This window comes from Staurois parvus, unplaced genomic scaffold (genome assembly GCF_062004578.1).
Source record: "Staurois parvus isolate SC_StPar_1 unplaced genomic scaffold, SC_StPar_1.0 ptg000025l, whole genome shotgun sequence".
Taxonomy (NCBI): domain Eukaryota; kingdom Metazoa; phylum Chordata; class Amphibia; order Anura; family Ranidae; genus Staurois; species Staurois parvus.
The window spans coordinates 22,760,077-22,784,679 of NW_028317821.1; the positions used below are offsets into that span (position 1 = coordinate 22,760,077).

Consider the following 24,603-nt stretch of genomic DNA (forward strand, 5'->3'; position numbering starts at 1 on the left):
TTCTGCTGACTATACAGCCACTTGTTCTTGAAGTTGAAACTGCACTGTGCAGAGCTGCTTGAAATCACTTGCAGTTCAGTTTGGATTATTTTGAACACGGAACTAATGTTACTAGTTTGATAGCACATACTGGAGTTTTCAAGCTAAATATTACATTTTTACGAGGGGATAGGTAATGCATTCATATTCCTCTTATGATTTTACAGCGTGACACATCTTGCACCATTTAATTCCTTTATCTCTTTGGAACAAGTGGACCTCAGTAACAATTGTTTATCAGGTAAATTTGGCAATAATTTTCATGAATTTTTTTTTTTTTTTTACTTTTTCAAGCATTTACACGTTTCTTTATATTTTAAGAGCTACAGGCAGTATCCCTCTGGTTGGATGGCTGTTTAAGTTTAAGCAGACTAAGAGTGAGCAAGAATCCATTTCTGCAAGAAGCCAACTGGAGGTAACCTGTTATGATGGCTGTTGCTATTGCATCTAAGGGTTTCTTTGTATGACTCCAGGAAGCTCTGCTAGCACAAGGGCAGGCACTTGATACTGCACAGGTTTTAGCTGCCCCAGATCTTCTTCCAGAAGTTAGGGATTGGCAGGCTACAGCACTGAATGAGAGACTCAGGTTTGCCAGGTTACAACTACCTTGACAGGTCCCTTTAAATTAAACCTAGAGGGAAGAAGTATGGTGGTTACCATTGCTGATCTTTCCCTCTATAATGATCGTTCCCTTCAAAATGCTAGTTTCCTAGTTGTCGTACTGGTCCAGTGGGTTTAGCAATATATAAATATAGGGAAAATAAATAAATATATCTATATATATACACATACACACGAGGGGTGTTCAAGTTATGCTGGGACTTTTAATTTACAGGTATAAAAAGGGATGCTAGTGTGGTGGTACTACACGCAGTAGTAAGTGGCAAGTATGTCCTATTACTGATAGATGGTGCATATATCAGAGCCAGTTCAGAGACCGTTAATCAAGATGGCAGACAACAGTGGTAGTGCATGCATGTAACTGTGTGTGGTGATGAAGTTTCTTGTGAACAAAGGCGTAAAACCCGTGGATACAGAAGACTTCAAACGTAGTATGGTGATGAGACGCTTAGACACAGTAAGACATTTGCATGGTGTAAATGCTTCAAAGATGGCTGTACATCAGGGAGGCCAGGGTTTTCTGGATTGCATAATTACATATGACAAAACCTGGGCACATCATTTCACTCCGGAATCAAAATAAGCATCAAAACAGTGGAAGCATGCAGACTCATCACCATAAAAAAACATTTAAACAATTGCCTGTGCAGATAAAGTGATAGCAAGTGTTTTCAGTGACAAACAGTGCTATTCATGTGGATTTTCTACCCCGTGGTGCCACAATCAACAGTGAATATTACTGTTGTGTTCTGAATGATGTGCATATGAGTCTGGAAAAATTGGCCTGTTTTGATCACTAAGAGCATCCTGTTTCTCCAGGACAATGCACAAGCTCATACTGCTTACTTCACTACGTGCACATTACAGAAACTCGGGGCTGGAAGGTATTACCACATCCCTCTTACAGCCCAGACCTGGCTCTGAGTAATTTCCACCTGTTTGGACCCCTAAAAGAGTTCCTTGGAGGTCAGCATTTCAGCACTGATGACAAATTGAAGCAGGTTGTCCTAGGATGGTTCACACATACCGATAAATATTTTTATGCCGAAGCTTTACAGGCATTAGTGAAATGCTGGGATAAGTGTGTAAATGAAGCAGGGCAGTATGCCAAAAAATAAATGCAGTTTCCACTCCTTGAAGTTTGTTCTTTTATCATATAAACTCAAAAGTCCCGGTTTGACTTGAGCGTGATATATATAAAATGCATGAATAGTTTTAAACAGGAAATAATGCATTGCTAAATTATTCATTGTCTTTGTGCTGATAAAAGATTACCTATGCATGGAGTGCAGATCAAGTAGCTTCTACCAGATGTAAGAGAACGGATATCTACTATGGCATTTATGGTTAAACTGGGAGTCCTTTATACTGTATATGTCCAGGCCTGCCCATATTTAAAAAAAACACATAATTAAACAAATGGTGCACATTGTACCTGGCATCTCTGTCTTTTCCCCCAGGAAAACATGGTGGTACATGCATGTTTATATATGACAATCTATTATATGATGGCCAGCCTCGTTGAACGTTTACATTCACACAAAATCTGCTTTGCTCATAGGTGGCAATAATCTAGATCTTAGTAATATTCACAGGCTTTTAAAATCCACACCCAATGTTACACTTCTTGATGTTGGTTGCTGTCAAATGTCATAATTCGCAATTTGCAATTAATCTATTCCAGACTCTTCATTTGCATGAGCCTCCATAAGCTCTGCTTCTCATTTACTTCAGAATGTATCAATGTTTGCAAATAGCAAGGGAGAATGCATGCAAATATGGTCAATCCAGATAATGTGCCTGAATACAACTAAGTTTTATGAATACAGCTCCAAATTTTATTTCCATTTGTTAGTATATTGCATTTTATACACTAAAAAATAGGATTCAAAAGAGTCCTATATATTCTTTCAAGAACTGAGGGAAAATTGCTTAGTTATTGTTTTCTTAAATGTCGGTCTCCAATGTGACCATGAGATGTCAGTATTGTACCTGCTAATCTCATCTCAGCTGAACTGAATTAGATTAGATGTTCCAGTTCATGTTCACTTTTATGGTGTGCCAGCAGATGGCACTTCATTGTCTTTTAATAAACTGACTAACCCTGAAGCAAAATGTTTAACTTTCAAAAATGTTAACATCATTATAGTACAGATGTGATATTACAGTTGTTGGTATTATCATTTTTATTTTTAGTATATATTTTCAGTGCCTAGAGTTTATACAAAAAACATATACAGTTATCTGAAAAAGCTATATCTCCTAGATTGTAAGCTCGAAAGAGCAGGGCCCTCGATCCCCTCATGTTTTGCATTGTATTGGTATTGTTCTGTCACATGTTCTGTTCCCCTCTGTAATGTACAGCGATGAGTGAACTATTGGCGCTTTATAAATACTGTATAATAATAATACAATATATATTTCCAAAAGTATTGGGACTCCTGCCTTTACACACTCATGAACTGTAATGCCATCCCAGTCTTAGTCCTTAGGGTTCAATATTGAGTTGGCCGACCTTTTGCAGCTATAACAGCTTCAACTCTTCTGGGAGGGCAGCACTGAGGCTAAATGGTTAGCATTTCTGCCTGGCAGTACAAGAGTCGTTGGTTTGAATCCCAGCCATGGCACCTCCTGCTTGAAGTTTGCATGTTCTCTCTGTGTTTCCTCCGGGTCCTCCGGTTTCCTCCCACATTCCAAAGACATGCTGGTAGGTTAATTGGATCCTGTCTAAATTGGCCCTAATATTTGTATGTATGAATGTAAGTTAGGGAGCTTAGATAGTACATCCCTTGAGGGTTAGGGATTGATGTGAATGTACAATATATATGGAAAGTGCTGCATAAATTGACAGCGCTATATAAGTCCCTGAAATAAATAAAAAAAAATAAGGCTGTCCACAAGGTTTAGGAGAGTCTCTATGGGAATGTTTGACCATTCTTCCAGAAGCGCATTTGTGAGGTCAAGCACTGATGTCAGTTGAGAAGGCCTGGCTCACTGTCTCTGCTTTAATTCATTCCAAAGGTGTTGTATCAGGTTGAGGTCAGGATTCTGTGCAGGCCAGTCAAGTTCCTCCACCCCAAACTCACTCATCCATGTCTTTATGGACCATTCTTCCAGAAGTGCATTTGTGAGGTCAAGCACTGATGTCAGATGAGAAGGCCTGGCTCACTGTCTCTGCTTTAATTCATTCCAAAGGTGTTGTATCAGGTTGAGGTCAGGATTCTGTGCAGGCCAGTCAAGTTCCTCCACCCCAAACTCACTCATCCATGTCTTTATGGACCATTCTTCCAGAAGCGCATTTGTGAGGTCAAGCACTGATGTCAGATGAGAAGGCCTGGCTCACTGTCTCTGCTTTAATTCATTCCAAAGGTGTTGTATCAGGTTGAGGTCAGGATTCTGTGCAGGCCAGTCAAGTTCCTCCACCCCAAACTCACTCATCCATGTCTTTATGGACCATTCTTCCAGAAGTGCATTTGTGAGGTCAGGCACCGATGTCGGACGAGAAGGCCTGGCTCGTAGTCTCCGCTCTAATTCATCCCAAAAGTGTTCTATCAGGTTGAGGTCAGGACTCTGTGCAGGCCAGTCAAGTTCCTCCACCCCAAACTCACTCATCCATGCCTTGTATGGACCTTGCTTTGTGCACTGGTGCACAGTCATGTTGGAACAGGAAGGGGCCATTCCCAAACAGTTCCCACAAAGTTGGGAGCATGAAACTATCCAAAATGTCTTGGTATGCTGTTGTCTTAAGAGTTCTAATCACAAGACCAACCCCTGAAAATCAAACCCACACCATAATCCCCCATCCACCAAACTTTACACTTGGCACAATGCAGTCAGGCAAATACCATTCTGCAAATACATACGTAAGCCACAGTCCCACGTCAAGGGTCCTCTGTATACTGTGGACCTAACTAAAATTTCCAAAGCCTCCATAGTAGGAGCACATGTATCAATGGATAGGTTAAGAGCAGGTGTGCCTGGAGGAGCATGTATATTCAAATGTGTGCAAACAAAACCCTCTGTTTTTAACGCAAACTGTTAGACAGGACCAAATTGTTTTTTTTGCAAGCTGGCTGGTAAGTGTTGCTGGGAAATTGTTTGTTTGCGCTTGATTTTATACACCTGTGGCCATGGAGGTGATTGGAATACCTGAATCCAATGATTTGGAGGGGTGTTCCAATACTTTTGGCAATATAGTGTATAGAAGTGATAAAGGCTGCTCCTGTTTAGGAGCACACAGAGTGCCTCTGCTGTGACTGCTTTTTTAAAAAAGTAAAAAAAAATATATTTTTTTACATACCGTCATTAGTCAGTATACCTGATCACCACCATACCAGTTTATATGATTACACTGTACTGCACTGGTGACTGTAAAAAAAGTGGAGAAAAAAACGTTTTATTTAATGTCTTCACTTTCCAAAAAATTGTGACAAAAAATTACAACTTTGAAAAACTTGCCATGCCTTTTACTAAATACTGTACCTCAGACTGTCTGCTTTCCAAAAAGGGGTCATTTAGGAGGGCATTTGTACTGTCCTGGTGTTTTAGAGCATCAATAATTGAGTTTTCAAATATATATACCATAGTTTGTATAACTTTCACACAAACCAATTAATATACACTTATTGGGATTTTTCTTTGCCAAAGGCATGCAGCAGAATGCATTTATGAAGAAATTCGATTTTTATTTTTTATTTTTATTATTAAATATATGTTATATAACAGAAAATTTTAAGTCTTTTTTCTTTTAGCTAAAAAATCTTAAAAGCCCCATGGTGGTCAAATACCACCAAAAGAAAGCTCATTTCGTGTGAAAAAAATTATAAAAAATTAACTTCGGTACAGCATTGCATGACCCTGCAAGTTTAGGTAGCGCAGTGTTGGATAGCAAAAAAATGGCCTGGTCATGAAGGGAGTAGAACCTTGTGGAGCTTATGTGGTTAAATGAAACAAAAAATAGCCATTGAACAGAGCTCCACATGTGCCCAGACCACAGCCACACAAACGATTAATATCCAAATAAAAAGGTTGTGAAATCTGTGTGATGCACTCTTAAAATTCAATTTATTAAAGCTTAATACAAAATACACAAAAGACACAATACACAGAAAGTTGATGTGTCTCATTCCAATAGCCCATTCAGGCTGAAATGCAAAGTTACCAACCTTGGAAAGAAAACCAGGTAGCACCAGAAAAAGTGTGTCACGGCAATTGTGCTTGTTAACAATAACATAAATTGATTACTTTCCTCTTTTATCCAATCTAATAGATACATTATACACAAAATCTCTGTAATAAGCTTGACCTAGAGCATGAGAATCTTGTTTTCAAGTATGAATACGTTGCATGGATCTGTTGTTATTGACAACATCGTATAATTCTAATTGAACTTGCAAAGCTGTAAATCTATGTACTGTAAATGGGAAAGTATATCTATAGAAGGTTCTGCTAATAAATAGAAACATTGCCACTGTTGAATTTAGGTAAAATCTCTTTAATACTAAGGATGGAGGCAAAGATATACTAAGATTGTAAAAGAGCAAAAGCAGACTTTAACAGAGGTGGACTCCTTCTCAAAGGTGGTGAGCGAGTCTGAAGAAGCAAGTTCCTTGGGCATAATAAGAGACTTGAAAAGAGACACTAAGTAATTCTGTATACAGGGTGTCTATACTGTAGCAAAGTCCTGCGGCTTTGGATGTTAACAAAGCACTAATCAGTAGGCCGCAATAAGTTGGACAGTATGGTAAGTATGATAAGCTGTGATGTTAGGTGTACTGAAAGAAACAATTGAACTTAACACAGTCACTTGCAACTTGTGATGATCTGAGTATGGAACCCTCTCACCCAGTTTGTAGCCTTGGTAGCGTAGCAGGTAGTCTCTCAGAGTAGGGGGGCTCCCATGTTCTTTTGGTTCTTCTGTAAAAGAGCAGCGCTTATGGTAATACCACAATTCACCTGCCTGCAGCATTGTCTGTCCTGCTTGCCAGTGATACCAGTAGTCTGTGATCCCTCTTGACTTCTCATCTCTGCAGCCTGGCCCAGCGTGGATCTCCAGCGTCTCCCATAGCCTTCTCCACACACCCATTATCTGTCCCTCACCATCCACTTCCTTCCTGTAAGGGTTCTGGGCTTCTGAATATATATGCTCCTGCCTCTTTTCCAGCTCTTCTGGGGAATGTAGTCTGTTTACTCCTTGCATGAGCACAGAGATCCTGCTACCAGCATACAAGTTCAACAATTCTTTTCTTCAACAGAGTCTGCATAGCTGAACCACAGAACACTGCCATCTTATGTTCACTTAACATCCTGCAATCAGTATTAATGAGGGTGTTCCATCTATAAAGAGGTTTGTTGGTTGAAAGAAGCAGCTGTCACAAGTGCAAGCACTCTCATATTAATGTGTATTAAAAAAATGTTATGGGATTTAGATATCCTGTTAAACAGCTATTAACAATTTAGAGGTTACTTTAGTGAAAAATGATTTGATAAGAAAGTGTTTGATTGTTTTATGGCTTTTTCTATACAGGTTCTACTTTCATGCTGTTGTATAAACTATTAGGCACATAGCAAAACAGCAGAACCTCTGCTTTCACACTTGAAAGCCAGATGTAATTGGCTAGTTAGGGATATTTAGACAGGGAAAGATGAAAAGCGTCAAGAGTCACGAGACAGTCAGTTCAATGTAAGAAATAATAAGTAAGGTACAGTATGTTGACTGGGAATTTTATCATGAACAATATATAATTATCATGAAATTAGACAGCATCTGCAAGGTTTTTGAGATCTAGCCTCGTGGTTTTGTAAAGTCCCAGGCAGGGGCGGACTGACAACTCATGGGGCCCCCGGGCAATAGGGGATCATGGGGCCCCTGTGTCCCTGCCCACACTCAAAGCACATCCAAAAAAGCCTATAAAAGGTACCAGGGGCATTTCATGGGGTCCCTGCTGACCTCGGGCCCTCGGGCAGTGCCCAAGTGCTCTAATGGTCAGTCAGCCCCTGGTCCCAGGCTACTAATAATTAAATTACATGCAAAACCTAACCCCTCATATTTGCTACATTTTGTTTTACTAAATATACAAAGCGATAATTTTTGGTGTATCTGTTCAGTTGGGCCAATACTTGTTGATCATGTCAGAAATTCAAAGCTATCCTGTGCAATTTCCTTTGGAGTTTAAATGGCCCTCCAGCTGGCCACAGATGAATCCAAAATCAGTTGTTTCAGCAAGGACTGGTTGAATTTCGATCCATCTATGGCTGTTCCTGCTCGAAAGGGAAGTCAATCTAATAATCAGTTTCTTTCTAACAGGAATGTTAGAACAGTTTCCTTCAATCAGCACTGAAGTCAATTGGCTGCAGTGCTGATCACTGTATTCTGAGTCCCCGTGGTCAGAATACAATGGCGCTCGTGGAGGATTCCTTCATCCACCTCACTTATGTGCATTTTTTCTTTATCAGCCCACCGATCGCTGAAAAAAAAAAAAAAAAAGATCCTTCTTTGGCCTGCCTTAGTCTCCAGTTGTAATATTGTAGAGAATAGGGGAGTGGGGGTGTTTGAGTATTTCACAAGAATCTGTGTTGTTAATTCACAAGATGACAAGAATTTTTTTTTCTTACACAAAGTTGTCACTTAAATTATGTATTGCTCACTCATGCCATTGGTATATGTGGAATAACACCCCAAAACACATTTTAATACTTCTCTCGAGTATGGGGATACACATGTGAATGACTTTTTGGCAGCTTAACCAAATACAGCCCCCAAAAATCGAATGACCTCCTTCAGGCTTTCAAAAGGCATATTTCCTTATGTCACTTCCTCACTATTTATCACAGTTTCAGACACCATAAAATACCAGTATAGTACAAGCACCCCCCAAATTACCCCTTTTTGGAAAGTAGACACCCCAAGGAATTTGATAAGAGGCATGGTGAGTATTTTGCAGATATCATTTTTTTGTCACAAGGTTTTGAAAAAGAAAAAAAGCAAAGAAAAAATACATTTTTGTTTTCTTTCTTCATTTTCCAAAAACTTGTGACAACAAAGGAGATTTGCAAAATACTCAGCAAATACTTTAGAGTGTCTACTTTCCAAAAAGTGATAATTTGAGGGGGTGCTTCTACTTTTGGCATTTGAGGGCCAAAATTAGAACCTTATGCAACACATCACCCACTCTTCTAACCAAGACCAAGCCCTTTCTGACACTTTTTGTTTACATGAAAAAACATTTTGTTTGCTAGAAAAGTACTTTGAACCCCCAAACATTATATTTTGTTTTAAAGCAGAGGCCCTAGAGAATAAAACAGTGGGTGTTACAATTCTTTATATCACACAGTATTTGTGCAGTGATTTTTCAAACGCAGCTTGTTTTGAAAAAAAAAACATTTTTGAATTTTAATGCACAAAAACAATATATTTCCCAATTTTTTGATAAAATATAAAAGATGATGTTACACTGAGTAAATAGATACCAAACATGATATGCTTTAAAATTGCGCATGCCTGTGCAATGTCAACAAACTACATAAATCTTTAATATCCATAAGCGAGCACGGGAGAGGGCTGTGGTGATTTTTTTTTAAATGATGTATTTTGCTTTTTTTTTTTTTAAACTGTTCCTTTAATTTTTTTTTTGTCACTTTTATTGTTATCACAGGGAATGTAAATATCCCTTGTGATAGCAATAGACAGGTACTCTTTTCTGAGAAATCTGGGGTCTGTTGCAATCTAGATCTCTCCTCTGCCTTTAAAGCATCTGATTACACCAAGATCGGTATGATCAGATGCTTTCCCAATTTAAAAATGGTGCTGTTTATAGCTGAGGAAACCGAACTGATGCAGTGTTCGTTGATAACGATTTCTTATACCATAGAGATGATTGGAGCCATTCCAGTCTCCAATCATCTCTATAATCAGCCCACACAAGTTTAAAAAAACAAAACGTAAAAAAAATTCTCATTATTTTATTTTAGCATTATTTTTAATTTTTTTACTATTTACAAAAAAATACTTTCATCAGAGTAGTTCAATGTTACCATAGTAACATTTTACTACTCTGGGGGGGTGATCAGGGATTCTTTTTATTTTCAACACTTTGCATTGCAGGTGCAATAAAGATCATTGCACCAATTCTTTGAATTGTCATGAATGGGTTAAGTTCATAACAGTTTAAAAGATTAGTGATCTGTGATTGTCTACAGCTAATCGCATGGTACAGGGTTCTGTGATTGGCCCATATGAAAGCTGTGAGCCAATCACAGCTCACTAGGAAAGGAAGCAAAGCTGTTATGAATCAGATTAATTCATAACAGCTTTGTTGACATTGTGATCATGTGCTTGCATAGTGATCACATGATCACCAGATCCCAATTACCAAGATCCACATTCCACTGTGTCCGATGGTCCCTGTGTTGGTACAGCTGGAGCGATGTACTAGTAAGTCGCTCTGCCTCTACATACCACCAACCCAAAGTACAAGTACTGTGGGTGGTCAGCAAGTGGTTAAAAAAAAGACAACTTACAGAATAAAATATATTCTTATTATCTGCAGTAACACTATTTATTTTTAAACTAACACTGGTCAAACATAGTGCATAATCATGAAAAGAGAGCCTTGTTTGTCCTTTAAAAAACAATATATGTAATACTTTATGTTAAGTAATGACAATAATAAAGTTATTGCGGAATAAACAGGTTCATAGCAGAAGTGTAAAGATTGCTCTGGTTCATGGGGGTATACAGGTGTGAGAGGGGAAGTGGTTAAAGGAATAAAACATGGGAAAATGTGTTCATATTGTGGACCCTCCAAAGGTTTGGGTTTTTTTTCCCTTTGGCATATACTTTAAAGCAGTTCTCCAGTCTCTGGTGTAAAAATTAACCACTTTAGGACTGTCCACCCTCATTGTTCTGCAGACAAGCGACTCCTACAAGCACAGCAATCTACCTGTATGTCGCTGCCTGCTTCTGTTTTCAGGGCACGCCGACTGTGATTAGACACAGCAGGATTTTGTCTGCAGGTCACAGGCAATGATTCATGGCTGGGTCCTGCTGATCGACTGTGTCCAATCACAGCCCCGAGGACTATGTTGGCAAACAACACAGGGCTCTGTAGAGAGGGAACAGTCTGTTTCTTCTCCCTGCACAGCAGGGAGAAGGAACAAATAGATTTGTAGTAAAAAGCAGCACATAATAAACACATTAACACTTGCTAGGCGCACACTTAATTTCTTAATTACCCCCTTCCCAGCCAGTGTCATTAGTACAGTGACAGTGTATAGCATTATCACTGATCACTGTATTAGAGTCACTAATTATGTCAGTGTCAGTCATTCAGTTCCCACCCAGTGTCAGTGTTAGAATCATACTTTACTTTCATAGTCACTGATCACCGCCATTACTGGTATAGATAAAATACATAAAAACAATCCAGTATATATACCATAGTTTTTAAATGCTATACCTTTCACACAAAAAATTCAATATACACTTATTGGGATTTTATTTTACCTAAGACAAGGAGCAGAATACATTTTGGCCTAAATTTATGAAGAAATTAAATTTAAATAAAAATGTTATTGGAGAGGTTTTAGTAGCAGAATGTAAAATGTTCGGTCTTTTTCGCTAATATAATAAAAACTAAAAAACCCCAGTAGTAATCAAATGCCACCAAAAGAAAGCTCAATTCGTGTGAAACAATGGAATACATTTTAGTTGGGTACCACGCTGCACGACCATGCAATTACCTGTTAAAGTAGTATAGTGCTAAATAGCAAAAAATGGCCTGGTCATGAAGGGGGTACAATCTTCTGGAGCTCAAGTGGTGAAAAGTCAGCAGCTACAAAAACTGTAGCTTCTGACTTTTAATGAACAGACACTTACCCGAATTGGGTTTCTTCACCGGCCTTCTCTCTTCGGAGCCGGCATCTTAATTGTGGGCAGCCGACTGTGACTGCCTGCGGCCTGTGCAAGCTACACTATGCATTCTGAATGGTCCCGCAACCTTCTGGGACCTATGATGAGACCCAGACAACTTCAGGCAGGAAGTGGGGGAGGAGAACTTCCACTCGGATTGCCTGTCAAATCAAGGTACCTGCTCCCCCCCTTCGAATAAAAAAATTGCCGGGGGGGGTGGAGGAACAGTGGAACTTTCCGTGTTGGGTGAAGTTTTGCTTTAAGCCACAATGACAATAGTTGTTCACTATTAGGTACAGGTACTCATCCTCCCTCCTCTAGACCAATCTTGTCTCCTCCCACTTCGAACCTACAAGCACCCCCCTTTTAGAGAATACAGAACTAAGTATCACTTTATGGTGATATATAAGTAATTTTTATGTAATTTATTAACAATACATGCATTAAAATGTAAACACTGTGATGCTGCCAGTAATTGCATTTGCCACATTTGGCTGACTTATTATTTTATTTTGTACTGATGTGTGTTTAAACATCCATTATTAACATTTTCCTAATGCACTTATACAGCTGGAACCATTAAAAACTAAGCTGAGAATAAAAAGCCATTACATCTGAACAGTATTACTGCATATGCCAGGAAAGATTTTATAGCAACAGCAGAAATGTGGTATAATTTAGGTCTTATGCATATTCTAGTTTAGCTTAGTGTAGCTTAGAAGTAGAACGACTACATTCAAATACCTTTTTTCACCCTGATGCAGGTACCATGGCAAGCCAAGTCTAAGCATTATTTTCAAAGCAAGTGCTTTGTCTTATAAAAATGTATGATACTATAGCTTTCTTGGGTGGTATAACAGGCTGTTCTAGACAGTCATGAATACCTGTAAGTGCCTCTGGCACTTGTAAATAAAGAAGCCAGCAGAGATAGTCTTCCACTACTCACTTTCTCTGTGGCTCTGACTGATGACATCATGTAATCTAAAGTGCAGACGAGGAAACAAGTAGTGGAAGACATCATTTACTGGCTTCTATGTTTACAAGTGACAGTGGCAAGTTGGTGATTAGATTGTTGCCAGGGGGTACATTCCAAAACAAAAAGAAAGGCCTGAGTCTGTGATATTTTTAGTTCCATATATTTACAATGTAAATGATTAACAATAACAGACTATAGTTGGCCATATATATGTGTAGCGCTACCCCCTTGAGGGCCGCTGGGTTTTGATTGAGTCCCCCATAAGCTCTGCACGGCCAGACAACACGCATTTTCCACATCTTCACACACAGAGTCAATAAGAAGTCCTTTTTTTTTGTTTTTATTGAGGGGTTAACAACTTGGATGGGGTCTAGGGGTATATGGATACCCAAGGAACTGCAAACTTGAGGACAAAACTCTTAGCAACTGCACATTGTACATAAATGTGGATTACCAAAAATAGCACTGTCTCTTTAAGAAGCACTGAAGTCCCCTTGGTGTACCTCCTCAGATCCCAGATGAATCCTTCCTCCTTCACCCAGCCATACTGAGGGTATCCCTGGGCAAGGGATTCCAAGATCTGCCACTTTAGTCCCGGGTGAGAACTACTTGGGTCTTGAGCCTGACCACCCTCTCCCTTAATCTTAAACAGGGGGTGTAGAAGTACTCACACTGTCCTCTACTGTTAGTTTAGTGGGTTTCAGCTGCTTTTAGGCCTTACACTGGGCTAGCTCCTTCCCTGCTGACAGGACTATCCTACATAGGAAACTTGGCACAGTGGAGATTCTTCCATCCAGCAACCAGACTGTTGGTAGGCTCCCCTACCTGGGGCCCCTCCCAGGCTTCACTCTCCAGCACCTTTCTTCAGTCCATCTCCCACCTAACTCCCGTGCTGCACAGGCTCTGTCATATTTAAGGGTTGTACTTGGCCACTATGCCTGGCCTCCTGCCTGGGGATTGTCCAAATTCCCTTAAACATGCAAATCTGGGCCTCCTTCCCTCCTCTGCCTCTCTAGAAGTGCTAGAAGGTTCTAGAAGGGTAGGAGGGCTGCAGAAGCCATGACCTGTAGAGCCTCCCAGCCTGTACTGAGTGTCCTCTCTACCTCACTCCAAAGCTAACTCATCCCAGGCTTCTAACAAGCCTCCGACTAACAAAAATCCTACCTAGCTAAGCTAGAGGGTGCTACATATGCATAGATTTCTTTTGTTCAGCCTACAGCCTCCATCAATGCTAAACAGTGTTGGTGGATAAGTATCTCCTGCCAGCACCTTCGGATGTCAGAATACCTGAACAATGACTGCAGCTGACTGGCTGCAGTCGCAGTTCAGCTGACAGTTTTCCACCCTTTTCCAATATGCAGATTTGCTCGACTAGTTGGTCCTGGCAGGGCCATCCTCAGATCAAATTTTGGTTAATTTAGCAGGAAACTGCCAAAATGCGATCCATGTATGACCAGCCTTATGCTAGGCCCTCACTAATTCTTTATTTTTGATACTGATAACTCATAAGTGTAATGGTACAGTAATATTTGTGCAGAGATTTGTTTCCTTGCTTTGGTGACTACAAACTGGTCTTCATGTGCAAAATCTAACATAGCAAGCAGCTGTAGAATTTATGTTAGTTATTATGTGTTATACATGGCTCCCTATTCTCAGGGATTGAGGGGTAGAAATTCTAGGGAGGAGTAGAAATTTTTTATTGTGTTTTTGCTATGTAGATAACAATATAAAAGGTAAATGAAGACTAGAATATAATTACATTTACTTGTTTTTATTAATCAATGCATTCTAAATCCATGTTTTATCTATTTCTAATTATATTACTGTTAAAGCAGTAGGATCTTAGGGGAGCTATAGAACTAGCTTGCGCTTAAGCTTTTTTTCTTTACTGTGTACAATAAACAGTTCCCAGACAGAGCATTTTTTTATCTTGTGCTTATATATATTCAAGTGTTTCTTGAAATAGAATTTTACAGACCTCATTCAAGGAATCTTTAAATGTAATTTTAATGTTTTAAGTAATGACCTTCTTTGAAAAACTTTTAACTAAATGCAACATAAAAAGAGGGTTCGATAAAAAAATAGATTTTTGATAGAAATATTTTTACTGATTACTTGTGATACCACACAGTAAAATTTAAACAATGCACTGTTTACTTGATTATTTTAAGGGATTTGGTTTATTAACATTACATCCACGTAAAGTTTTCACTGATCATTTTATTAGGTTCCCCAGGGGGCAGTGATTTGACTTAACAGCCAGTTTTCAGTATTAGCAGCAAAGAACTCCTGTGCTGATAATGTAAATGGTTTGTTTTTGTGAAACTTGATTGCCCTCTACTTACATTACATTATTATGTGTTCTGTAAAATGAAATCACTTAGAGTACATACATTTTAAAGAGTTCCTAAACTTAATTTTAGGTTGTGTAGTTATTTTTTTATTGTATTGAAATGTTCAGTTTAATCCTAGAGCTAAACTACTGGAAATCCTGAAACGACATGGGCATACTGCACACTGAGAATGCAGTGGATAAAACGCAAACACTTTATAAAGCAATGCAGAATTTACAAACTAAATAAACAGAACATAAATTGAAAAATGTATGAGACATTCCAACACAAAAACATGAATAAAAACACTTTAAAAGCTTAAACCAAATATTATCATTCTGTGATAAGTACAAGTGAAGCAGCTGACCAGGGAGCTCTCATGGAACCCCAAGCTAGTTTGATCCACTCACAGTGTAGAGCCAGCAACAAATCCCCCCAAGCTAATGAAGACAAAGAACATATAAAACAAATGGTAGGAGTGTGGAACTGTGAAAATCATGAAATTAAGCTCATGGTGTGTGATAATTTTAGTGTATGAACCTCAATCCTACCTAAATCAATAATAAATATGTGAACACCTATAAATCAGAAAAATATTGGTTCCTCCCTAATCATCTGTTGTAAAGGATGTGCAGAGCCAGGTTTTTGAATACTTGGGCTATCTCTTTTAAAGAATCAATCTTCTCTGTCCCTGTCAACCAATGTTCAGCGGATGATACAGGTTTGAAAAAGCTTTGGTTGGGTCTTCAACATACCGAAGGTCTGAACCCATCTTACAGATTAAAGTACCTGTTCTGATGCTGGATGACCCCCAAAGGCCAGAGTTTTCTTGACATGGTGGATTTCCAGTTTGTTGCTGGATTTAGGGATTTCTCCTTTTTTCCACAGTGGTGGATGGTTCTCATGACAGATGCCAATCTGTCAGGCTGGGGAGCAGTCCTAAACACCTTCTCTGTACAGAGGACTTGGTTATGAGAAGAGTCTCGCCTTCCAATCAACATTCTGTAACTCAGGGCAATGTTGTTGTCTCTTCAATGTTGGACTCACCTTTTGCAAGGACACAATAGAAGAATATAATCAGACAGTGTCAGTGCTGTGGCTTACATCAATCATCAAAGAGGTAAGGAAAGGAGATTTGATTCTCTCTTGTGCAGAACATCATGTTCTAGCCCTGTCCACTATCCACATCCACGTGCATTAAAAATTGACAGGCAGACTGTCTCAGTCATCAGCCAAGGCCACCATCCACAACCCAGGTGTATAAAATTGACAGGTGGACTTTCTCAGTCATCACTGTCTGGATCCAGGTCAATGGGCTCCCCATAAAAAGCCCTTTGCTACTGGTAGGGGACACCAGATATAGACCTGTTGACATCCAAATTCAAGGTTTGTCACCAGGTCCAGGGATCCATGGACCTTCACAGTGGGCACTCTGTTGACATTGTGGGTATCTGTTTGATTTCATCTATGCCTCACCTACTTTTGCAGGATCAAGAAGAATGGCATCCTAGTGATCTTCATTGCACAAAATTGGCCCAGCAGGACATTTTATTCTGATATACTCAAACTTCTGAAAAGATACTCTGTGGGCTCTCCTGGATTGTCCAGGTCTCCTGCTCCAGGGACCAGTGTTCCATCCTACTTCTCAGTTGTTGACTTTAACATCATTGAGGATGAAGCCATGGTCCTGAGAGGTGGGGACATTCAGATTCTGTCATTCCTCCTCTCTTGAATGCTAGATAGTTGAATTCTTATAAAGTCTACCACCACACCTGGAGTTCCTTATTTGTTTGCTGAGAGCCAAGGAACATTAATTCTAGAAACTACTCCATGAAGCATACTGCATCCTATCCTTCCTGCAGTCTGGTCTGGACCAAAAATCGACATTGAGTACCATTAAGTGACAAATCTTGGCCTTGTCCATTCTGTTTCAGAGTCCTCTGTCCTATCACTCTCTAGTTAAAATCTTTGTTCAGGGAGAGATATACATTTCTTCCCTGTTTGTTTCCCTGTACCTCTTTGGAAAATAAGTCCAGTTCTCTCTTTATAAACCTCCCTCTGAATCTATCAGGAATATTCCCTTGCATGACCTTACCTGTAAGGTGGCCTTTCCTGTCACTATCACCTCTGTGAGAAGAGTCTGAGTTGGTGGCCTTATCCTGTAAGGAGCCTTTCTTAGTGTTGCACAAGGAAGACTTGTCTTGAGGCCTAAGGCTTCTTTCCTCCTAAAGGTGGTCCCACCTTATTCAGGTTATTGGCAGTCCTTACTTATGTCCTGCTCCAAAGCATCTTAAGGATATTTCTCTCCACTATCTAAACATGGTGCTCACAGTGAGAGTTTACCTCTCAGCTGCAGCTGATTTTATGAAATTGAATTCACTCTTTGAGCTCCCTGAGTTTTCCCACGAGGGTCTCTTTGCCTCCCTCTCCACCATCGCTCAGTGGATCAGGTAAGTTATCATTAAGGCCTATAGTCTGAAGGATAGGGTTCCACCTTTCCCTATTAAAGCACATTCCGCCTCTGCTTCTTTTCACACATAGAGTTTATACCAGATGGATTTTTAAAAATTTTCTGGTGCCGGTTACAGATGTAAGGTGCTACAGACTGCTCTTCAAAATATGTTGAGTTCTTCTTGACATGTTAGTTTTGTGGACAATTTTTGTGGACATGTTTTGTTTTTGTTGGCAATTTTTTGCTATGTTGCCCACTCCTCATCTGGACTGCTTTTGAATGTCCCATTCATAATTGGGCGCTAGAAGAGGAGAATCAGGGCTGCTTTGTGCAAAACCACTGCACAGAGCAAATAAGTATAACATATTTGTTATTTAAAAGAAATATATATATCACTTTAAATCCTGTTACAAGGACTGTAAATTACAATTATTTTTATACATTGTTTCTAAGTTTAAATATAAAGACTACTCCATTTTGCCAAGTTGAATAAGATTTGCTTCATTCTGAGCTTGAACAAGCAAGCTGTGCACTATTCATTTGCTGAATTGGCTCAACTTGCTAGATTCGATATTGAACCTGGAGTTCTGAGGCTGTACAACCTCTATCAGTTGTAAGTATCATGACATGCAGGGTGCTTTTGTTTATAAATCAGAGAAGTGAATAATGAAATCACATTCCCTAGAATTCATAAAGACTGGTGCATTCAGATTTTGTGAAAGTGTCTCTCATGCATTCTAAAAATAGTAAAGAATGTGCCAAATTCATGTCTGAGACAGTTTTTCTCTCTGTATGCCAAAGGAGAGTTGATCTTAATTAGCTGCACTTGTACATTTGGTGCATTCAATACGGTACAATGTAAAAGTGGCACATTCAATGTGACACAATGTAAAAGTGGTGCATTGTAGAACTATGTGAATTTGGTGCACAAGTCTCTGTTGGAACCAAAAGTGTTGCAAATGCTTCATGAATTTGGCACAGTACATTAACAAGAGGGATTAATACCAGAAAATTGGGCCAGCAGCTTTATTGAATTCCTCCCATTGTGTTTAATTTAAAATACAGCAGGCATTCAGTCATTGAGATATGTGTGGAATATTTAAGTTGTTTGTTCATGAAATGTTTATTTTGTCCAACAATTTGCCACACTTTTTTGATGTATATGAAAACATTTATAAACATTTGTAGAAACTCAGCTATATACTAGTAAACTCAGATATAAATCATTGGTACACCATGAGCATCTCTAAAAACAAAGAAATTATGTTTCCAAATATATCAAGGAATGCATACAACTTCACTGTGACTAAAAGAAATACTGATTCATCAGGTATATTTTGTTGTTATTATTATTACTGTTGTGATCTCTACAATAGGACTACTCACTTGTACCTACTGTCATAAAAGTATGGAAGGCAAATGATTGGAACAATGAGGACAAAATTGTTATATTTCATCATGAATTGCTATCATTACTTTCTTTCCCACACTTTTTTTTTGCAAATATGGGAACTATGTGTACTATGGTAGAACCTTCATTTGTGATAACCCAATGCTCCAAATATTCACCCTTTCCTGGCATCCATTTACTTTCAATATCCATATATATATACTATTCAAAAAAAAAATTAAAGGAACACTTTGAAAACACATCAGATCTCAGTGGGGAAAAATATCATGCTGGATAGCTATACAGATATGAAATGGGTACTGTTTTAGGAACGTAAGGATGCCCCATCGTTTGTAAAAATGAAAATTATGAACCTACAGAGGACTGAATTCCAAGACACCCCAAAAATCAAAGTGAAAAAACAATGAAGCAGGCTAGTCCATTTTGCTGAAATTTCATTGCAGCATGGTACTCAGTAGTTTGTATGGCCCCTATGTGCTTGTATGCATGTCTGACAACTTTGGGGCATGCTCCTAATGAGACAAAGAATGGTGTCCTAGGGTATTTCCTTCCAGATCTGGACCAGGGCATCAATGAGCTCCTGGACAGGCTGAGGTGCAACCTGGTGGTGTTGGATGGACCGAAACATAATATCTATTGGAGTTAGGTCAGGCGAGCATGGGGGCCATTGAATGGTATCAATTCCTTCATCCTGCAGAAACTGCCTGCATACTCTCACCACATGAGGCCAGGCATTGTTGTGCACCAGGAGGGACCCAGGACCCACTGAACCAGCGTAGGGTCTGACAGTGGCTCCAAGGATTTAATCCTGATACCTAATGGCAGTCATAGTGTCATTGTCTAGCCTGTAGAGGTCTGTGCGTCCTTCCATGGATATGCCTCCCCAGACCATCACTGACCCACCACCAAAACGGTCATGTTGAACGATGTTACAGGCAGCATAACGTTCTCCACGCCTTTTCTAGACCCTTTCACGTCTGTCACATGTGCTCAGGGTGAACTTGCTCTCATCTGTGAAAAGTACAGGGTACCAGTGGCAGACCTGCCAATTCTGGTGTTCAATGGCAAATGGCAGTTGAGCTCTATGGTGCGGGGCAGAGAACACAGGACTACTACAGGACATCAGGCCCTCAGGCCACCTTCATGAAGTCTGTTTCTAATTGTTTGATCAGAGACATTTACACTAGTGGCCTGCTGAAGGTCATTTTGTAGGGCTCTGGCAGTGATAATCCTGTTCCTCCTTGCAAAAAGTAGCAGATACCGGTCCTGATGATAGGTGAAGGACCTTCTACGGCCCTGTCTAGCTCTCCTAAAGTAACTGCCTGTCTAATGGAATCTCCTCCATGTTCTTGAGACTGTGCTAGAAGACACAGCAAACCTTCTGGCAATGGCACATATTATTTTGCCATCCTGGAAGAGTTGGACTGCCTGTGCAACCTCTGTAGGGTCCAGGTATCGCCTCATGCTACCAGTAGTGACACTGACCCAAGCCAAATGCAAAACTTGTGAAAAACAGTCAGAAAAGATGAGTAGGAAAAAAAATGTCAGTGGCCTCCACCTGTAAAACCATTCCTGTTTTGCGGGTCATCTGATCGTTGCCCATCTAGTGCACCTGTTGTTATTTTGTTATTTTCATTAACACCAAAGCAGCTGAAATTGATTAACAACCCCCTCTGCTACTTAACTGACCAGATAAGTATCCCAGGAATTTTATTGACTTGATGCTATACTCTGACTAAAAAGTGTTCCTTTAATTTTTTGAGCAGTGTATTTTAGGCTCTTTTGCTTTGTTATTTGAGGAACTGTCTTGTAAGCAATTTAAGCTAAACCTACGTAGACCTGTTTCTTCTAGTCCAAACAGACTAACCCTAACCAAAAAAGCTAATGGAGTTTTAAAGTACCATTTCATACATTAGAAAAAAAATATAAGATTGCTTTTATTAAATTAATTTTTAAAAAGCCCCCCAATGGTGGAACATAGCATTAGAACACGTAGGGCATATTGGGCCCGAATACAAAGACAAAATATACTACAAAATGTAGCCTACTAACACATGTACTAACACATGAAACAGATTGAAGCTCAACATTGTTGGTACAACATATTTCATACAGTTGAATGCTTGTTCGTTACTCCACCGCGTTTCACGGGACAAGGCTCTCTTCATCAGGGAGACAAAGTATACATTTCTAGAATCAAGCAAAAGTAGGCCCAAAACATATTATAAATATATAACCATTACAATATTCAAGAAATGGAATAAAAAACTGTCAGCATTTACCACTTGGTAATATTGATGACTGCACATTAGGCAAATGAAAGACAATCTGAGCAATTGGTTCAAGGATGGATGGAAGAAGACCCCTCAGTCAAAATTATCAGTGGCCACCAGACAGATGGAACTGTCATTCCACAATAAGGAGCTAGAACATCATTACAGAGAATTCATTATATATTAAGATAAAATAAATGTCCCACAGAAATACAAACTACACCCCTACCCCCCAAACTAGCAGTCAAGAAAGCCCTAAAAAGGGGGGGGCAACAGTAACAGAGGGAGGGAAAATATGTATAGCCTCATGCCCTCCACATCTATACCAACATTATGGCACCATAAAGGAAGTCACTTTAAGAATAGAAATAATTAATGACAGGCAAAGTCCATCCAAACACATACCATAGCAAGCAATGTAAGTAGATGTCTCAATAATGGTATTGTATTGTATTGGTTATATATTTATAATATGTTTTGGGCCTACTTTTGATTTTGTCTCCCTAAAGAAGCGGGCCTTGTCCCGTGAAACACGTTGGAGTAATGAACAAGCATTCAACTGTATCAAATATGTTGTACCCACAATGTTGAGCTTCAATCTGTTTCATGTGTTAGTACATGTGTTAGTAGGCTACATTTTGTAGTATTGTTTGTCTTTGTATTCGGGCCCAATATGCCCTATGTGTTCTAATGCTATGTTCCACCATTATGGTGGCTTTTTAAAATTAATTTAATAAAAGTAATTTTATATGTTTGTTTTTTCTAAAATATGGTATGGTAATTTTAAAACCCATTAGCTTTTTTGGTTAGGGTCATATTCACAGTGTTTCAATCAAGGGGTGTGATAACAGTAAATCCCTATACAAGGATTTGGGCACATTTGGCCCCCATCTCCCACCATATCTATATGTGGTCAGTACTTATTTTGTAAACATTTTGGCAAGTGCAAGGATCAATTAAACATAATGTTGTTTGTTGTATTACATGTGTTGTCTCAAGAGAGAAAGTATATTTACAAAAATCAAACTTTTTAATTTGAACATTGATGTTACACAGCTTGATGATAATTAAGCAGCCTAGGGTTATACTGCTACATACAGGAGAACTGGACACTAGGCACATCAGGAATAACTGATAGCCAGCCCTCTTGAGACTAATAACCACCTCCCACCTGCCCAGTTTTGCTTCTTGTTCATAGGAGAATTGATATCTCTTTTCCTTCTGCTATGTTTGCTTATATTGATTTTTTCTTTTACTGGTACTGGTAGATTCAGGAAGGATTTAAATACTGGAAGTCTCTCCAATTTGCCAACAAGCACAGGTTTTCACAGTTCATTAAGTATACTGGTGTTCTGTCTGCCAAGTTTTGGCTGTCAGCAGTTACTACCCACCAGTTAGTACAGGACTCTGCTTCCAGGTCAGGCAGGGATTTCGCTCTGAGATATTGGCACCAGAGCTGTGGCAATTTTAGTTTACCTGTCCTCGTCTGTGAAGACTCCGCTTGGGTTCACATATATGCATTGTGGAATCGGCACCAGAGCTGTAGCAATTTTAGTTTACCTGTCCTCCCCTGTGAAGACTCAGCCTGGGTTCACATATATGTGGCGTGGAATGGGATGTGATTTTGATGGCCAGTGTGGTGTGATTTTGTCATGCAGTGCGAATTGTTAAAGCATATCAGGGTGGAAATAATTTGTCTGAGGCTATAGTGTGTGCCGGTCACCCATTTTCCAAGCAACTCTGCCCCCCCCCCCCACACTCTCCCTGGAAGTAGACTGGTCCTGTGTGAATTAAGAATGAAAAGTCCACCATTCCTTTCTGCTTTCTAATTTACTAAGTTTTATACTTAAATTAAATGTCCCCAAATTGAAATCAAATAGCCCATAGGTAGCATCTATTGTTTTTCCTGCATTGAAACAATAGAGTTTCTCTTTAAAGAAACGTGCGTCCTTTTACATCCAGCTGTGATTCTTCATTCACATGCCCACTTAATCTATCAAGGCATAAATGGTGAATATGAGCATGTGTGTTGTGTGCGTTTCAAGTGTTTGTCTACATTAATTCAATAATACATTAATGTTTTGTCAGCTATGGACTTGGATAAATCAATTCATCGTTCACATTTTTTATTCTTTGGACAAGGGATTATGTTTCTTGGACATTTTATGAATAATGGTATATTAAAAATTATGGAGTTGTTGAATTCAGGGCGAATTTCTTCAAACAGTATACATTAATGAACTTTATCTAACCCCTTGATACCTGCTAAGGAATTAACCGTAAAATTTTCCAATCGATTGCTTACTTTCATGTGCAGCCAGTGATAACACCATCAAAACCCATGTACTAAGAAGTTGTGTTTTACAAATGAAACCCATGGATCAGTTCTTACACTCCTTAGGGGAATGCATTTCATTGCAGCCATGATTAATGCAGCCTTCTGAGTGCCTGAGTATTCACTAGGAAGTTTTTACTAAATGAAATATTGACTCAGCTCTTCAACATGTGAGGAACAGCTGGAAAAAAACTACTGTTGAGATCCTCTAAGTCCCAGATATATTTCTTAACACATTCATCAAATTGATTTGGCACTTATTTAATTTATAACTATTCAGCACTGGTTTGTTCATATTTATTCACAGTGGTCATAACGGTTTCACTCATCAATGTCCCCTGTAAAAGGAAATTTGATATAAATCAGGTTGGTTTTTAACACTTTGAACAGTGTTCCCCTCAGTGTAGAACTCTATAACAACTTCATAAATTCTGTATGAAGAAATGATAGAGTACTGGAAATATAAATGTTGGTGGTTATTGCCATTTTGCTTTACTGTTTATTTACCTCTTTTAACTGTAGTTTTCCTTTCTTTTTTTGCACACACGTTTGATCATCCGGTTGCAATGTGTCATATTTTTTTTCTGTTACAATGCACTCGTGTACACTATATTCTTCAGCCATTTGTACATAATTTTATTTCTGGTCTGTAAGGCCGTGTACATATGGGTACCAATAGGGAGCACTACAGCTGAGGATATAGAACCATACAACCATGGCCAAAAATATTGACACTCCTGCATTTCTGTCAGATAATGCACCACTTTGCCCAGAAAATTGTTGCAAATACAAATGTTTAGGCTTTCCCATGTTTATTTTGTTTGTATTGGTATGACACAGAAAAAGTGGAGATAAAAAAAGCCAAAACTGACACATTTCACACAAAATGGACTGGACAAAATTATTGGCATCTTTTCAAAATTGTAAGAAATAATTGCAATCCAAGTTTGTGATGCTTTGTAGCTAAACTCACCTGTATCAATTAACAGGTGCTTACAATATAGAAATCGAACTGGCAACCAGTTAAAATGTTGAAAATTTTACTTAAACTTTCTGTTGTGTGTCTCTCTGTGCCACATAGAGCATGGAGAATAGAAAGAGCAGCAAAGAATTGTCTGATGATTCGAGAACAAAAAGTGTGGAAAAGCATGGACAGTCTTAAGGTTACAAGTCCATCTCCAGAGATCTTTTTGTTCCTGTATCCACTTTGCGCAACAGTGTAAAGAAGTCTCCATCCCATGGCACCATAGCTAA

The 24,603-nt window shown here is 39.1% G+C and overlaps 1 protein-coding gene across 1 annotated transcript in view; it reads left to right on the forward strand.

The window, feature by feature from the left end:
* The window catches only part of LRRIQ1 (leucine rich repeats and IQ motif containing 1), a 238,741-nt gene that overhangs the window by 78,945 nt on the left and 135,193 nt on the right, over positions 1 to 24,603 (forward strand). The window contains exons 12-13 of the mRNA XM_089652370.1: positions 207 to 280; positions 361 to 454. Coding sequence (XP_089508496.1) covers positions 207 to 280; positions 361 to 454 — 168 coding nt within the window. The remainder of the gene's footprint in view (positions 1 to 206; positions 281 to 360; positions 455 to 24,603) is intronic.